At 45.6% G+C, this 17,754-nt stretch overlaps 1 protein-coding gene across 1 annotated transcript; it reads right to left on the bottom strand.

Annotated features, from left to right (window-relative positions):
- Positions 1–810: 810 nt before the first annotated feature.
- Positions 811–6,100, bottom strand: ABO (ABO, alpha 1-3-N-acetylgalactosaminyltransferase and alpha 1-3-galactosyltransferase). Its single transcript, XM_016187392.2, has 3 exons — positions 5,994–6,100; position 5,751; positions 811–1,611 (listed from the first exon to the last, which is right to left on the bottom strand). Exons 1-3 carry the CDS (start codon positions 6,098–6,100, stop codon positions 1,006–1,008), a joined length of 714 nt encoding a protein of 237 aa, XP_016042878.2. The 3' UTR covers positions 811–1,005.
- Positions 6,101–17,754: the final 11,654 nt, after the last annotated feature.

Raw genomic sequence — 17,754 nt, 5'->3', positions numbered from 1 at the left:
CTCCTCTCTCCATTTCTCTCTGTCCTATCCAACAACGATGACATCAAGAACAACAATAATAACTACAACAATAAAACAAGGGCAACAAAAGGGAAAATAAATAAATATTATTTTTTAAATTTATTTATTGGGGAATTAATGTTTTACATTTGACAGTAAATACAATAAAAAATTATAATTAAAAAATGGCAGACATCTTCAACAAAATTCTGATGAAAATGCCACAAGCTCCTTTATGCAACTGGGTAGAAGAAAAAAAAATCAAATGGAAATGCAACTGACAAGAACACTCAAGTTATTTTGGGAGAGCCAGGACACATGACCTGAGTTAACCAGAAACCAAGATTTATTTATGGGCAGAGGGTAGATAGCATAATGGTTATGCAAAGAGACTCTCATGCCTGAGGCTTCCAAGTCCCAAGTCTCAGCCAGGGCTGAGCAGTGCCCTGGTAAAAGAAAAAAAAAAAAAGATTTATTTATAAACCTAGAGTAATTAAGCAAGCATGTTATTGACAGAAAAACGGGGGGGGGGCAGATGGTGGTGCACCAGGTTTAGCGCACATAGTAATAAGCACAAAGACCTGCGCAAGAATGGCAGTTCGAGCCCCCAGTCCCCACCTGTGGGGGAAAGGGTTACTTCACCAGTGGTGAAGCAGGTCTGCAGGTGTCTATCTTTCTCTCCCACTCTCTGTCTCCCTCTCCTCTCTCAATTTCTCTCTGTCCTCCTATCCAATTAAAAAAATGGCCTCCAGGAGCAGTGGATTCAACACTGAGCCAGGAAGGTATGGGGACTCAAACCTGGGTCCTTGAGCATGGTAACATGTGTGCTCTACTAGGTGTGCCATCCACCGCCTGACCTCCGTCTCTTCAAGAAAGCAAAGCAAAGGCAGTGGGACCAGCGGGTTGTAGTCCAGGCGGTGTCACAGGGTGCGGATGGCTGTACGGTTCTTGGGCACAGCCACAAAACGCAGCTTCCTGAGGAAGGGCGGTCTCTACCACATCCTCTCATCCCAGAGGTACTCGGGGGAACAACACCTTGGTGGGCTTGTGATACAGCAAGTACTTGTTGAGGTAGCTCTCATCGTGCCACACAGCCTCGATGTCCTGGTCCCGGTCTGCCAGCATGGCCTGGTGACAGTTGGCGGTGAGCTGGCGGACCTCTGGCACCAACCCCCCAAAGATGCCTCCTGTATAGTAGAAGTCACCTTCATCCTCGGGGATGAAGGCCTGGGACTGTGGGCGGCGCTTGTAGGTGAAGGACTGGCGCTTGGCAGTGTAGAAGCCACGGTGGAGGGTGCCGAAGAGAGGGGACAGGATCTCCACACCCACATAGTCCCTGAACTTCATGTCCACATCCAGGCACACCAGGTACTGCACCTCCCCCAGGAGGCGCCCCTTGCAGAGCTCGCTGATCATCTCCATGCGCCCCATGGACACGTCCTGCCAGCGTGGGTAGCTCTGGGCCTGGAGGACCACTATCTGCCAGCCTGGCCGAAGGGCCACTGTGGGCACGTCGACCGGCCGATCGGTGAAGACATAATAGATGACCCTGTGTCCCACCATGAAGTACTGCTCAGCAGTCTCCAGGAACACCTGCAGGAATACCACGTACTAAGAACAAGAGGGCCACCCACAGAGCAGTGCATGTCAGCATAGGCCCAGCAGCAGGAAACCAGAGAAAAAAGCCCAACTGTCTTGTCTACTTCAGCCGGGGCCTGGAGAGCTTTGTGCTAAAGACTGAGCCAGCCGCAGGGAGCCAGCCCCACAGGATCACACTTACAGAGATGCCTGTGAATTCACAGAGACGGGAGGTGTGAATTCACAGAGATAGGAGTGTCCAGGGGAATGAAGCAAAGTCAAGCCAGAAAGGCAGCCTGGAGGTGGCGCAGTGGACTTTCAAGTATGAGGCTCTAAATTGGATCCCTGGCATCGCATGTGCCAGAGTGATGACTCAGTTCTCTCTCTCTCTGAATTTCAATCTCTTTCCTTTCTCTCTTATTAATAAATTTAAAAAAAAATGTCTGGGGGTAAGTCGGGCGGTAGTGCAGAGGGTTAAGCTCACGTGGCGCAAAGCACAAGGACAGGCATAAGGATCCCGGTTCGAGCCCCTGGCTCCCCACCTGCAGGGGAGTCACTTCACAGGCAGTGAAGCGGGTCTGCAGGTGTCTATCTTTCTCTCCCCCTCTCTCTCCCCCCCCATTTCTCTCTGTCCTATCCAACAACAACAACATCAATAACAACAACAATAATAACTACAACAATAAAACAACAAGGGCAACAAAAGGGAATAAATGAATAAATATTTTTTTAAATTATTTATTTACTAATGCATAGAGACAAAGAAGAATTGAGAGGCGGATAGGGAAAGAGACAGAGAGGTGCCAACAGCCCTGCTTTATCACTCGTGAAGCTCTCCCACTACAGGTGGGGACGAGGTCCTTGTGCACTACAACGTATGTGCTTAACCAAGTAAGTGCACCACTGCCTGGTCCCAAAAAGTCTCTCTCTCTCTTTTTTTTAACCAGAACACTGATCAACTCTGGTTTGTGCTAGTATAGGGGACTGAATCAGGAACTTCGGAGCCTCAGGCATTAGAGTCTGTTTGTGTAAGCATTACACTATCTTCCCCACTGAAGTTTTCTAGGATAATTATCATTTTATCTTCCCAGCCCTAATACCCAGGACCAAACTCAAGTAGGAAGGCCTGGAAGCTTCTTCACAGTCTGGGTGCCCGTAGCCAACCCCCTCCCGTCTCCCATCCTCCCATATCTCCAAACTCAGTGGCCAGTCACCTAACTCAAGTTGGACGTGCTAAGATCGACCCAGTCTGGAAAAGAGAAATTTCCCATGAGTGGTCATCCCACTTCCGGTTATCTTGTCCATCTCCAAAACTCTCTCCCTTTACACTGTCTGAACTGGAAGACGCTTTGAAGAGGGTTAAACCGGGAACAGCTGCTGGCTATGATAACATCACCCCAGAACTCATTCTTAACCTGGGTCCCGCGGCGGCAAAGAAGTGGCTCGCTTCATTCCTGTCCCACATCTTGGAATCTGAGTCTATGCCCAAAGTTTGGCGTCATGCGAAGATTATAGAGGTTTTGAAACCAAAGAAAGACCCAACACTGGCCGCCAGCTATAGACCAATTTCTCTCCTCTCCATGTGTTACAAACTCCTTGAGAGGCTGCTTCTGTCACGTATTTCTCATCTTACAGAGAAATTCCTATCACCCGCCCAAGCTGGTTTCCGCCCAGGAAGATCTACCTGCGAACAAGCCCTGGCCCTCTCAACTTACATTGAAAATGGATTCCAGAAGAACTTAAAGACGGGTGCTGTCTTTGTTGATCTCACAGCAGCCTATGACACGGTCTGGCACCGTGGTCTCCTAGTCAAGATCTCAAGATGCCTGCCTCCATGGGTGGCCAACACTATATCTATCGTTTCTTCTCCAAAACAGAAGATTCCGGGTGCATCTGGGTGACAAATCTAGCAGATGGAGACTTGTCTCAAGTGGCCTCCCCCAGGGCTCTGTTCTGGCTCCTACGCTATTTAATATTTACATCAATGACCTCCCAGAAACTTCTTTAAGGAAGTTCATCTACGCCGATGACATCTGCTGTGCAACTCAGGCATCCACGTTCGACATCCTCGAGGAAACACTCAAGAAAGACATGTCTCTGATATCTGATTACTATAAAAAATGGCGACTAATCCCTAGCACTGCAAAAACGGTATCATCTGTTTTCCATCTACACCATTCCTCGGCCTCGCGTGAGCTTAATGTGCAGCTTGGCGATACGAGAATCCGGCATGAAGCCAGCCAGTCTATCTTGGCGTTACTCTCGATCGCACTCTGTCATTTCACGAACATCTCATAAAAACTGCAGCAAAGGTGGGCGCGAGGAATAACATCATTGCAAGACTGGCCAGCTCCTTATGGGGCGCGAGCGCTTCCACACTACGATCCTCATCTCTGGCATTATGCTATTCCACTGCAGAATACTGTGCCCCAGTATGGTTCCGTAGCCCCCATGTCCACTTGGTCTATTCCAAATTATATTCCTCCATGAGGATAATTTCTGGAACCATCCGTTCCACCCCGGTTCCATGGCTGCCAGTTCTTAGCAACATCGCCCCGCCAGATATTCGTCGGGATGCAGCATCATCTAAGTTCATTTCCCACGTCTACGCTCGACCGGACCTGCCAATATACGCGGATATCTTCGCCCACCCTGTCCAACGCTTGACGTCTCGTCACCCAATCTGGTCCCCTATGCCTACACTGAACTTCTCTGTTCCAGTCTCTTGGAAACAGAGTTGGCAGTCAGCTGAGGTCAAGAACAAACACCTCATCACAGACCCCTGCAAGCGTCAACCCGGCTTTGACCTAGCACGTTATGATTGGGCCTTCCTCAATCGCTATCGAACAGGCCATGGCCGCTGCGCCGCTATGTTCCATCGCTGGGGAGCCAGAGACGACCCGAACTGCCCCTGCGGCTCCAGACAGACTATGACCCACATAGTCAACGACTGCCACCTCTCCAGATTCAAAGGAGGTCTCGAAACTTGACATCAGGCTCAACCTGACGCTGTTGACTGGCTACGGAAGAAGGGCAAACGCTAGAAGAAGAAACTCAAGACTTCATGCTTTTAAGCCCAATGTTCTAGCCATTATGCTATCTCTTGGACAATATTTTTTTATTTATCACTCATAAGAGAGTTTTAATTTACTTGTTTAATTTTTTAAAGATAGAGAGATAGAGAGAATGAAAGAGATCACAGCCCTGAAACTTCCTTCAACATAATGGGGGCTGGGCTCGAACCTGGGTTACACACACGGCAAAGCACACAATGTTCAAGGGAGCTATTTCACTGGCCCTTACAAAAGAGTTGTTTTTTAAATTTTTTAATATTTATTTATTTTCTCTTTTGTTGCCCTTGTTATCTTTTTTACTGTTGTTGTACTTATTATTGTTGTTGTTATTTATGTCGTCGTTAGGACAGAGAGAAATGGAGAGAGGAGGGGAAGACAGAGAGGAGGAGAGAAAAACAGACACCTGCAGACCTGCTTCACCGCCTATGAAGCGACTCCCCTGCAGGTGGGGAGCCGGGGGCTCAAACCCGGGTCCTTGCACTTTGCGCCACGTGCACTTAACCCGTTGCGCTACCACCCGACTCCCATAAAAGAGTTTTTATATGAAACAAAGAGAAAGAGAAAGAGAGAGGAACTAGAGCACCACTTGAGTACACACAGTGCCAAGAATCAAACCAAGAACCTCAAGCATGAAACTCCAGAGCCCTACCAGTCAAACTGTTTCCCTACTCCCTGACACTTACTTCTTCTTTTTTTTTCTGGCTTATGGTGGTGTGGGGGATTGAACCTGGGACTTTAAAAAAATTTTTTTTTATCATATTTATTTATTTTCCCTTTTGTTGCCCTTGTTGTTTTTATTGTTGCTATTGTTAGTGATGTTGTCGTTGTTGGATAGGACAGAGAAAAATGGAGAGAGGAGAGGAAGAGAAAGACAGACACCTGCAGACCTGCTTCACTGCCTGTGAAGCGACTCCCCTGCAGGTGGGGAGCCGGGGGCTTGAACCGGGATCCTTATGCTGGTCCTTGTGCTTTGCACTACGTGCGCTTAACCCGCTGCGCTACCGCCCGACTCCCTGAACCTGGGACTTAACAGCGTCAGGCATGAAAGTCTCTTCGCTAAGGAAGCCAGACCTTCCACCCTCTGCAACCCACAATGACCCTGGATCCATACTCCCAGAGAGATAGAGAATGGGAAGGCTATCAGGGGAGGGGATGGGATGTGGAGATCGGGTTATGGGAATTGTGCAGAATTGTACCCCTCTTATTCTATGGTTTTCTTAATGTCTCCTTTCTTAAAGAAAGAAAGAAAGAAAGAAAGAAAGAAAGAAAGAAAGAAAGAAAGAAAGAAAGAAAGTCTTTTCACATAACCATTATGCTATACCTCCACCCGATGACTCTTACTTCTTGACGGCAAACACTGTCAGTCCAATGGTGGTGTTTCTGAATTGCTCATCCAGGATGGTGATGTCAAAGGTCCCATCCCAGACAATAGGAGCAAACCAGGGCATCATGACCGGTACATATACCCTCCTGGGGAAGAGGATGACAACACAGGCAGTGACAGCAGTCAGGTGACATTCTAGCTCACTTGGCCTCTCATACCAAGCCCATCCGTTTAATCCAACATGTGCACGATGGTACCATTTTAACATGCCATCATGGTGGAAATGAAATGTTCCTTTTTTTTTTTTTAACCATTTTATTACTTTTTAAAGTATTTTATTATTATTTTTTTTTGAGAGAGATGCAGAAAGAGAAAGACACAGAGAAACACCAAAGCACTACTCAGCTCTGGTTTATGGTGGTGTGTGGTATTGAACCTGGGACTTCGGAGCCTCAGGAGTGACAGTCTCTTTGCATAACCACTATGCTATCTACCCCCACCCCATTTTATTACTTTTTGTTTTACTTTATTTATCTATTTTTAAATATTTATTTATTAATGAGAAAGATAGGAGAAAGAACCAGACATCACTTTAGTACATGTGCTGACAGGGATTGAACTCAGGACCTCATGCTTGAGAGTCCAATGCTTTATCCACTTTATCCTGGACCACTGTTACTTTATTTATGTATTTTTTAAACCAGATCACTGCACAGCTCTGGTTTATGGTAGTCCAAGGAATTGAAACTGGGATTTTGGAGTCTCAAGCATGAGAGTTTCTTTGCATAACCATTTTGCTATTTCCACCCCTCCATATATATATTAGCAGAGCACTGCTCAGCTCTGGCTTATGGTGGTACTGGGGATTGAACCTGGGACCTACCTTTTGGTGCCTCAACCATGAAAGACTTCTGCATAACCACTGTGCTACCTTCCCAGCCCTGTTCCATGTTCTTGAGCCACTGATAGGCACAGTTCACTCAAGCACGGCCATCTCTCAGTTTGTGGTCACTTGGGGCTGGTGGCCCTGCTAAGGGTACAGAAATGGTGCAGCTTCAGTCAGTGTGAGCAGTCAGTCTCCTATCTAGAGGTGGCACGGTGGGTCAGAAGCCACCAGGTTGTGTGGTCCAGGAGGTGACACAGTGGATAAAAGCACTGGACTCTCATGCATGAGGTCTTGAGTTCAATCCCTGGCCAGCACATATATGAGAATGATGTCTGGTTCTTTCTCCTAACTTTCTCATAAATAAATTTTTAAAAATCTTAAAAAAAAAAAAAAGAGGGTGAGTCAGGTGGTAGGGCAACGGCTTAAGTGCATGTGCAAAGCACAAGGACAGGCCTGAGGATCCTGCTTCCAGCCCCCGGCTCCCCACCTGCAGGGGACTCTCTTCAAAGGTGGTGAAGCAGGTCTGCAGGTGTCCATCTTTCTCTCTCCCTCTCTGTCTTCCTCTCCTCTCTCCATTTCTTTCTGTCTTATCCAACAACATCAATAACAATGACAACAATAAAAACAAGGGCAACAAAAGGAAATAAATATTTAAAAAGAAGAAGAAGGACTGGCATAAGGATCCTGGTTTGAGCCCCCAGCTCCCCACCTGCAGGGGGGTCACTTCACAAGTAGTGAAGCAGGTCTGCAGGTGTCTGTCTTTCTCTCCCCCTCTCTGTCTTCCCCTCCTCTCTCCATTTCTCTCTGTCCTATCTAACAATGATGGCATCAATAATAACTACAGCAATAAAACAACAAGGGCAACAAAAGGGAATAAATAAATAATTAAAAGAAGGAGGGGGATCAGGCGGTAGCACAGCAGGTTAAGCGCACGTGGCGCCAAGCACAAGGACCAGCATAAGGATCCCGGTTCAAGCCCCCGGCTCCCCACCTGCAGGGGAGTCGCTTCACAGGCGGTGGAGCAGGTCTGCAGGTGTCTGTCTTTCTCTTCCCTTCTCTGTCTTCCCCTCCTCTCTCCGTTTCTCTCTGTCCTGTCCAACAACGACAACATCAGTAACAACAACAATAATAACTACAACAATAAAACAAGGGCAACAAAAGGGAATAAATAAATATTAAAAAAAGAAAAATAAAAAAAGAAGAAGGAGAAGGAGAAGAAGGAGGAGAAGGAGGAGGAGAAGGAGAAGCCACCAGGTTGTGGAGTCCCTGGCTGTAGGTGACCATCAAAAGGCAAGACTTCATTAGGCCCTGGAGCAAACAAGGCTGCCGGAAGATAAGCATGGGAAAGGACCCCATGGCCTTTGATTGAACCCGCAACTTCTCCAGTTATGTCTGCAAACATTAGCAGAACATTCTGACCTGGCCTTGGCTTTGCTGGCTGCTGAATAAACCCAAACATATAGTAGGAGTTCATAAGCACCAGGGGCTGCTTGAACTTATGTAACCGATTGCCTATTGTTTAACTGATGATGTGAAGCATATATACATGTATTATCCTAAATTTGCTGTGCTGTGTCTCTGGCACAAGTCCTCCCTACCCCTCAGCTCTAGTTCCTCCTCTCAGGACCGTTTGACTTATCCCTGTTCAGGACACGGAGATTAGACCTGACCTGGGTCCTCGGCAGGTCCCCTCACCTACCTGAGCCTCCATTTACTTGTGTGTGGAATGAGGGCTTATCAAAGCAGTCCCCCTTGGGAGTCCTCAGACGTGATGCTGAGGCAGTGGTGTGTGCACACTGCTGAGGAGGCACCCCCTCGTGGAGGCAGGCTTGGAGCCACTGCCTCTCAGAGACTCACATGCTTGGAGGAGCCTGGTGGTAACAACCCACATCTCCACTGCCCAGGAACTAAGACCGAGGAATTCATGCTAGGTTTCTTTCTTGTTCAACTCTGGAACCTTCCATTATTCCCTCTACCCAGACCATAGCCTTTCCCAGCCAGCTTAGCTTCCTGTGGCCGTGAGAGAAAAGGATGAAGCACAGGAAGGGGATGAGAGCAAGGCATTTGTAAAAACAATAATAATGAGAGAGGGGCCCAGTGGTGGGAAACCTGGTTGCGCACACGTTACAATGTGGGAGGACCCAGTTTCAAGCCCCTGATCCCCACCTGCAGGGGGAAAGCTTCGTGAGTGTTGAAACAGTGCTTTAGGTGTCTCTCTTTCTCTCTCCCTCTCTACCCCCTCTCAATTTCTGTCTCTATCCAAAATAAATAAATATTTAAAATAATAAAATCAAGTAAAAGTAAGGTGCAAGTGCTGGTATCAGGAAACACAAGGTCGAAACTCTGTAGAAACTTGCCTACTTACGAGGGCTTGAAGAGTAGGATCTTGGGGTAACTCATCCTGCAGAGAAGACAGGCGAAAATTAGGAAGGACATTCACCTCCAGACAGATGGAGTACTTAGGGCTGCCAGAGTGGGGCGCTCAACCTCAGCTCTCCCTTCTCCCCTACATTCATTCATTCATTCATTCATTCATTCATTCATTCATTCAGGCATTTGTTCACTCACTACAAAAGTACCTCAGAATATGCCTGCCAGCCCTGGAAGTAATGATAGTCTTATTTATTTATTTGCTTGTTTGTTTATTTATTTATTTCCACCACTCCCATCACCAAAGATCTGCGTCCCATCCCCATCCCCATCCCCATCCCCATAGATAACCACTATAGTTCTCCCATAGTTTTAAAAATAGCTTATTTTGGGCGGAGGGTAGATAGCATAGTAGTTATATAAACAGACTTTCATGCCTGAGGCTCCAGAGTCCTGCACCACCATAAGCCAGAACTGAACAGTGCTCTAGTTAAAAAAAAAAAAAAGGGGGGGGGTCAGGCGGTAGCACAGCGGGTTGGGCACATGGGGCACGAAGCACAAGGACCAGCTAAGGATCCCGGTTCAAACCCCTGGCTCCCCACCTGCAGGGGAGTTGCTTCACAGGTGGTGAAGCAGGTCTGCAGGTATCTGTCTTTTTCTCCCCCTTCCTGTCTTCCCCTCCTCTCTCCATTTCTCTCTGTCCTATCCAACAATGACATCAATAACTACAACAATAAAACAACAAGGGCAACAAAAGAAAATAAATAAATAAATATTTAAAAAAATAAAATAGAGTGGACATCCTTGCCTAGTTCCTGATTTTAGGGGGAAAGTTCAATTCCTCCCCATTGAGTGCAATGTTAGCCATGGGTTTGTCATATTATTTTGAGGAATTTTCCTTTCACTCCTGATTTCTTGAGGGCCTTTATCATAAATGGATGTTGGACCTTGTCAAAGTTTTCTGCATCAGTTGATAAGATCTAGTGATTTTTATCTTTCTTTTTATTGAGATTGTGGATCACACTGATTGACTTAATGTTGAACCATCCTAATTTCCCAGGCATGAATCCCACTTGGTCATGATGGATTATTCTCTTAATATACTTTTAGATTTGACTACCCAAGATTTTGTTGACAATCTTTACATCAATGTTCATCAGTGATATAGGTGTATAGTTTTCTTTTTTTAAAAAAAAGAATTTATTTATTCATGAGAAAGACAGAAATAACCAGACATCACTCTGGTACATGTGCTGCAGGGAATTGAACTCAGGACCTCACGCTTGAGAGTCCAACGGTTTATCCACTACACCACTTCCTGGACCACTAGATCTAAAGTTTTCTTTTTCTTTTTTGCCTCCAGGGTTATCGCTGAGGCTTGGTGCTAGCACTATGAATCCACTGCTCCTGGAGGCCATTTTTCCCATTTTGTTGCCCTTGTTGTGGTTATTATAGCTATTGTTGTTGGATAGGATAGAGAGCAATCGAGAGAGGAAGGGAAGGCAGAGAAGGGGAAAGAAAGATAGACACCTGCAGACCTGCTTCACGGCTTGTGAAGCAACCCCCTGCAGGTGGGGAACCCGGGGCTTGAACCAAGATCCTTACTCTGGTCCTTGCACTTTGTGCCATGTGCGTTTAACCCACTGCACTACTGCCAGGACTGTATAGGTTTCTTTTTTGGTGGAGTCCTTTCCTGCTTTGGGGATCAGAGTGATAGTAGCCTCATAAAATGTGTTTGGGACTATTCCCTCATTTATTTTCTGGAAGAGTTTGAGGAGAATGGGTGTTAGTTCTACTTCGATTTTTTTTATTAAATAATTTATTTCTTTATTGGGGAATTAATGTTTTACATTCAACAGTAAATACAATAGTTTGTACATGCATAACATTCCCCAGACTACTTCGATGTTTTACAGAGGACAGTAGTATAGCCATCTGGACCTGGCTATATACTATTGTTCTTGGAGAGGCTTTTGATTACTGTTTCAATTTCTGCGCTAGTGACTGGCCTGTTAAGTTTATTTACTTCTTCTTGTGTCAAAGTTGGCAGTTGCTGTGAAGGGTTGCTACAAACAAAAGAATATGCATGATCAGGGGGCTAGGTGGTAGCGCAGTGGGTTAAGAGCACATGATGTGAAGCAAGCGCAAGGATCCCGGTTCGAGCCCCCGGCTCCCCACCTGCAGGGGAGTCGCCTCACAAATGGTGAAGCAGGTCTGCAGGTGTCTGTCTTTCTCTCTCCTTCTCTGTTTACCCCTTCCTCTCTCTCTCGATTTCTCTCTGTCCTATCCAAGAACAATGACAGCAATAACAACAATAATAATAACAAAAATAAACAAAAATGAGAAAAAGACCTCTAGGAGCAGTGGATTTATAGTGAAGGTTTGGAGCCCCAGTGACAACCCTGGAGGCAAAAAAAAAGGGGGGGGGGACACAAAAAGAAAGAAAAAGAAAAAGGAGTGGTCTGGGAGGTGGCATAATAGGTAAAGCACTGGACTCTCAAGCATGAGGTCCCGAGTTCAATCCCCGGCAGCACATGGACCAGAGTGATGCTGCTTCTTTCTCTCTCTCCTCCTATCTTTCTCATTAATAGATAAATAAAAACTTTTAAAAAAAATAAAAGGAAAAGGAAATGCTGGGGAGCCAGGCAGTAGTGCAGCGGGTTAAGCGCTTGTGGCGCAAAGCGCAGGGACCCGCGTGAGGATCCCAGTTCGAGCCCCGGCTCCCCACCTGCAGGGGAGTCACTTCACAGGCGGTGAAGCAGGTCTGCAGGTGTCTGTCTTTCTCTCCCCCTCTCTGTCTTCCCCTCCTCTCTCCATTTCTCGCTGTTCTATCCAACAATGACAATATCAACAACAATAATAATAGCTACAACAATAAAACAACAAGGGCAACAAAAAGGAATAAATAAATACTAAAAAAAAAAGAGAATTCTTTTAAAAAAAAAAGAAAAGAAGTGGAGGGCAGGCAGTGGCACACCTGGTTAAGTACTCACATTATAGTGTTCAAGGAATCAGGTTCAAACCTCTGGTCCCCACCTGCCGGGGGAAAGCTTCACAAGTGGTGAAGCAGGGCTGCAGGTGTCTCTTTATCTCCCTCCCTCACCATCCCCCTTCCTTCTCAGTCTCTATCAGTAATGAAAAAAATATAAAAATAATACATTTTAAAAAAAGAAAAAGGGAAAAAAATGTTTGCCTTAGGACTTCCGGAGGCGGAGCTACGAGCAGCAGATCGCTTTCTCTCCTCTCCTCTCCTCTCCCGGATCAACTAGGAATACCAAAGGAGACCACCCGGACCGAAACAAGACAGGACTAGAATGACCACAGAAACCCAGTAAATCACCCGTGAGTACAAACACGCGTGGCTGGTGACAGAGAGGAGAGAGGGGCCTAAGGAGAGATTAAGTGACTGCTAACAGTTCGACAGTTTGTCAGTGGAGACACCACCTCCAGTCTGCTCCACCAACAAGGGGACAGCTAAAGGGAGGAAAGGACTCCCCAGAGACTCACCAAGTACAACTCTGAGTCTCCATTGCTACTACCCTCAGAATCTGGAGCAGCAACAGGGAGGGACACCAGGGCACAGAGATCTAACCGGGAAACTCAGGAGAAGACCTATACCTCGGTGGCATAGCTGAAGGGCTGTGAAAGTCTCTTTGCATAACCACTGGATTATCTCTGCCACACCCTGCTTTATCTCTTGGTCAGGAGTCATTGATTAAGCCAAGAAGCCTATTGATAGTTTAAAAGCCCTCAGGCTACCATAGCCTACAGGGGGAAAAAAAAAAAGGCTTTTACACCACTGAACTCCAACTCAGGGATTGAAAAACCTCTTAACTTATATAAAATGGTTAAAACAACAAGAAAAAATAATGGAGACTCGAACCAGGACAAGAGTCCAGCTAAAAGTCCTCCAGAGGGCAAAGCACAAAACAACGAGTTCAACATCCAAACATTAGCTAAGGAAATAATAACAGGAGTGAGTAAAGAATTTGAAAAAATTATAATCAGAACTGCAGGAACAACAAATGAGAATATGGAAGAAAATTCTAATAATCTCATGGTTATTAGAGAGCTGAAAGCTGAAATTGCTGAGCTAAGAAGGCAACTAGCTGAACAAGCTAAAACAGTATCAGAGCAGGGCAACAAAATAGATGAACTCCAGAAAGCAGTAGAGGGCAGAGAGAATAGAATCAATGAGGCTGAAGACAGAATTAGCAAGATTGAGGATGAATTAGAGACAACTAAAGAAGAAGTAAGAGATCTCAAAAAGAGATTAAGAGATGCTGAAAACAACAACAGAGTCCTATGGGATGACTTCAAAAGAAACAATATACGCATTATTGGCTTACCAGAGGAAGAAAGAGAAGGGGAGGAAGAAAGCGTTCTCCAGGCCATAATAGCTGAAAATTTCTCTAGTCTAGACAACACCAAAGACATAAAGATTCAAGAAGCCCAGAGGGTCCCAAACAGAATTAACCCAGACCTAAAGACACCAAGACATGTCATACTTAGATTGGAAAGGAATAAGGATAAAGAAAGGATCCTCAAGGCTGCAAGAGAAAAACAAAGAGTCACCTACAAAGGAAAACCCATAAGATTAGCAGCAGACTTCTCCATACAAACACTACAGGCCAGAAGAGAATGGCAAGATATCTATCGAGTGCTCAATGAGAAAGGATTTCAGCCAAGAATACTATATCCTGCTAGACTGTCATTCAGACTAGATGGAAGCATCAAAACCTTCTCAGACAAGCAACAGTTGAAGGAAGCAACCATCACCAAGCCTGCCTTGAAAGAAGTTCTGAAAGGTTTCCTATAAACAACCAGACCACCACAAATAGAACATATATCAAAACACTCTAAAACTCTACAAGAATGGCGTTAAAATATCTTCAATCTTTGATATCAATAAATGTGAATGGCCTGAATTCACCTATTAAAAAAAGAAAAAGGAAATAAATGCTGGGAGTCGGGCGGTAGCGCAGCGGGTTAAGCGCAGGTGGCACAAAGCACAAGGACCGATGTAAGGATCCCGGTTCAAATCCCAGGCTCCCCACCTGCAGGGGAGTTGCTTTACAGATCCGCAGGTGTCTATCTTTCTCTCCCTTTCTATGTCTTCCCCTCCTCTCTCCATTTCTCTCTGTCCTATCCAGTAACAATGACATCAATAACAGCAACAATAATAGCTACAACAATAAAAAACAACAAGGGCAACAAAAGGGAATATATGTATATATATATGGAAATGCTTGACCAGGCAACAGCTGACTGATCAGCTGAAATGCAGATGTGCTCAGGAGATGGCTGTCTCTAAGAAACACTGTAAGCTGAAGTGTTGTGACCCAGAGCAGATAGCAAAGGGTCAGAAAAATTATGAATTGTTGCCCAAGCTGCCATTGATCACTTAATGACCCAAAGTCTGTTTTTACCCTATAAAAAAAGGCTCTGGTGGGGGGGGTCAGGTGGTGGTACAGACATGGCCCTAGGAAGCCTCACAATTCAAGGCTATCCTGGGAACTGTGAACACTTCTTTCCAGGGGACCAGGAACCTCAGTCTTGGGTGCACATTTGGGGGTCACTGCCCTTATAGGGCCCCCTGGACTCATTGGGGCCTCGTGTGCTGTGGGGCATTGATGCTCTGGAGTCTGGAGCCCACCCCCCATATATTCATGCTGGGACCTCTCTGCTTCCTTCATACAGACCGGATCTCAGAGCACAGTAATTTAGTGCGGCAGGGGATTTTTTTTTTTCCTCTAGGGTTATCGCTGGGGCTTGGTGCCTGCATCACAAGTCCACTGCTCCTGGAGGGCATTTTTTTCCCATTTTCTGATGCACTTGTTGTTACAGCCCTTGTTGTTGTTGTTATTGTAGCCATTGATGTTGTCAGATAGGACAGAAAAAAAACCGAGAGAGGAGAGCAGACAGAGAGGGGGAGAGAAAGACAGACACCTGCAGACCTGCTTCGTAGTTTGTGAAGCGACCCCCCTGCAGGTGGGAAGCTGGGGGCTCAAACCGAGGTTCCTTTTTATTTTTTTTAAACCGGGATTCTTACGCTGGTGCTTGCGCTTTGCGCCGTATTTAACCCACTGCACTACCACCCGACCCCCGCAGGGGGATCTTCACCCACTAGAGTGCACATTTTTCCATGCCTAAGAACTGGGCCACAAGGAGCCAGTTGGTGGTGCACCTGGTTAAGCGCACACATTACAGTGCTCAAGTGTTTAAGCCCCTGCTCCCCACCTGCAGGGGGAAAGCTTCATGAGTGGTGAAGTAGTGCTGCAGGTGTCTCTCTCCCTCTCAATTTCTCTCTGTCTCTATCCAATAATAAATAAATAATATTATAGAAAAACTGGGTTTTGAACTCCTGGTATGATCTGGAAATGCCCATGCATGGTAACCAGGGAAACTCTCATGAACAGTGGAAGAGGACTCTGGTGTCTGTCCTTCTTGGTCCCTATCCAAAATTATAAGGAAAGGGTGGGGTTGCAGCATAATGGCTATGAAGAGAGACTCACAACTGGGGCTTCAAAGTCCCAGGTTTGATCCTCTACATCACCATAAACCAGAGCTGAGCATTCAGTGCTCTGGTAAATAATAATAATTAATCAATAATATAGGGGAAAAAATTCTGGAAGTAGTGGAATTTCACAGGCACAAAGCCCCAAGCCCTAACTCTGACCCTTCCAAAAAATAAATAAAAGGAACACAAGGAAATGAACCCCAAAGCGACAGTGATTGCCTCCAACCTGTTTGGGGACAGGATATATATATATATATATATATATTCTTTATATTCTTTTTTTTTTTTTTTTTTTTTTTTACCAGACCACTGCTCAGTTCTGGCTTTTGGTGGTACAGGGGACTGAACCTGAGATCCTCAGGCATGAGATTCTCTTTGCGTAACCATTATGCTGTCTTCGCCGCCCAGTACAGGATTATTTGGGGGCAGCTCCCAGGCCCCTGAGGAGAAGGCCCACCTGCCCACCTGCCTGCTATCAAGGAAATAAATGTCAGGTTCAGGTCCCGGAACACGCTGGCAGCGGAGGACCTAGTGGGGGCTGTATTGTTACGTGAAAATGTGACGCATGTACAAGTTATTGTATTTTACTGTCAACTGTAAACCATTAATCCCCCAGTAAAGAAATGTAAAAAAAAAATGTCAGTGATAAAATACATCCTAGCTGTAATCAGAAAAAGAAGTGGCAGGGGTTAAGTGAAATCAGTCAGAAACAGAAGGATGAGTATGGGATGATCTCACTCTCAGGCAGAAGTCGAAAAACAAGATCAGGAAAGAAAACACAAGTAGAACCTGAACTGGAATTGGCGTATTGCAACAAAGTAAAAGACTCTGGGGTGGGTGGGTAGGGAGAATACAGGTTCAAGAAGGATGACAGAGGACCTACTGGGGGTTGTATTGTTATATGGAAAACTGGGAAACGTTATGCATGTACAAACTATTGTATTTACTGTTATTTAATTCCCCAATAAAGAAATTTTAAAAATAATAATAATTTAAAAAAGAAGTGGCAGGGGGCCGGGTGGTAGTGCACTGGGTTAAGCACACAGAATGTGAAGCGCAAGGACCCAAGCAAGGATTCCGGTTTGAGCTCCCAGCTCCCCACCTACAGGGGGGTCACTTCGCAAGCGATGAAACAGGTCTGCAGGTGTCTGTCTTTCTCTCCCCATCTCTGTCTTCTCTTCCTCCCTCCATTTCTCTCTGTCCTATCTAACAATGACAACATCAATAATAGCTACAACAATAAAACAACAAGGGCAACAAAAGGGAATAAATAAATGTTAAAAAAAAATACCAACAAGACAAGAATAAAAGCAGGGCTACCAATAAGAATAAAAAAAAATACCAACAAGAATAAAAGCAGGGCTACAAGTGTCTCTCTATCTTCCCTTCTCAATTTCTCTGTCTCTATCCAATAATAAATAAATAAATCACTAAAAAATATTTTAAAATAAAGAACATTGAAAAAAGTGAGAGAGAGAAAGAGAGAGAGAGAGACCTGCAGCACTGCTTCACCACTTGCAAAGATTTCCCCCTGCAAGTGGAGACTGGGGGCTTGAACCTGGATCCTCATTCATTGTAACATGTGCACTCAACCAGGTGTACTATTACCCAGCCCTACCCCAAAAGTATTTCTTTTGCATAATCATTAGCTGTTTCCCCAGGCCATGAAGAAGATTCCAACAGTTAGCTGCACCACCCACCCCATTCCACTCTCTACAGGCACTTAAAAAGGCCACGTTGTGGTGCATTTGGTAGATTAGACATTTAAAAAACATAATTTTATTTTAATGAGAGAGGAAGAGAGGAAGGGATAGAGGGAGGAGAGACAGAGACTGGAGCATTATGCAGCTCTGGCTGGGGACTGAACCTGGGACCTCAGAGCCTCAGACATGAGAGTCTTTTGCCTATTATGTTTTTGTCCCCAGCCCCGTAGATCAGACATTTTACAGTGCACAAGGACTGGGATTCAAACCCCTGGCCCCAACCTGCAGGGTGAAAGGTT

The sequence above is a fragment of the Erinaceus europaeus genome, chromosome 10 (assembly GCF_950295315.1).
Source record: "Erinaceus europaeus chromosome 10, mEriEur2.1, whole genome shotgun sequence".
NCBI classification, from domain to species: domain Eukaryota; kingdom Metazoa; phylum Chordata; class Mammalia; order Eulipotyphla; family Erinaceidae; genus Erinaceus; species Erinaceus europaeus.
Note: the sequence above shows the minus strand (reverse complement) of the source record. Positions and strands in the feature narration are given on the sequence as shown.

Bases quoted from the DNA above. Each gene is read 5' to 3' on its own strand.
- ABO (XM_016187392.2), bottom strand. From the start codon at position 6,100: ATGCCCTGGTTTGCTCCTATTGTCTGGGATGGGACCTTTGACATCACC.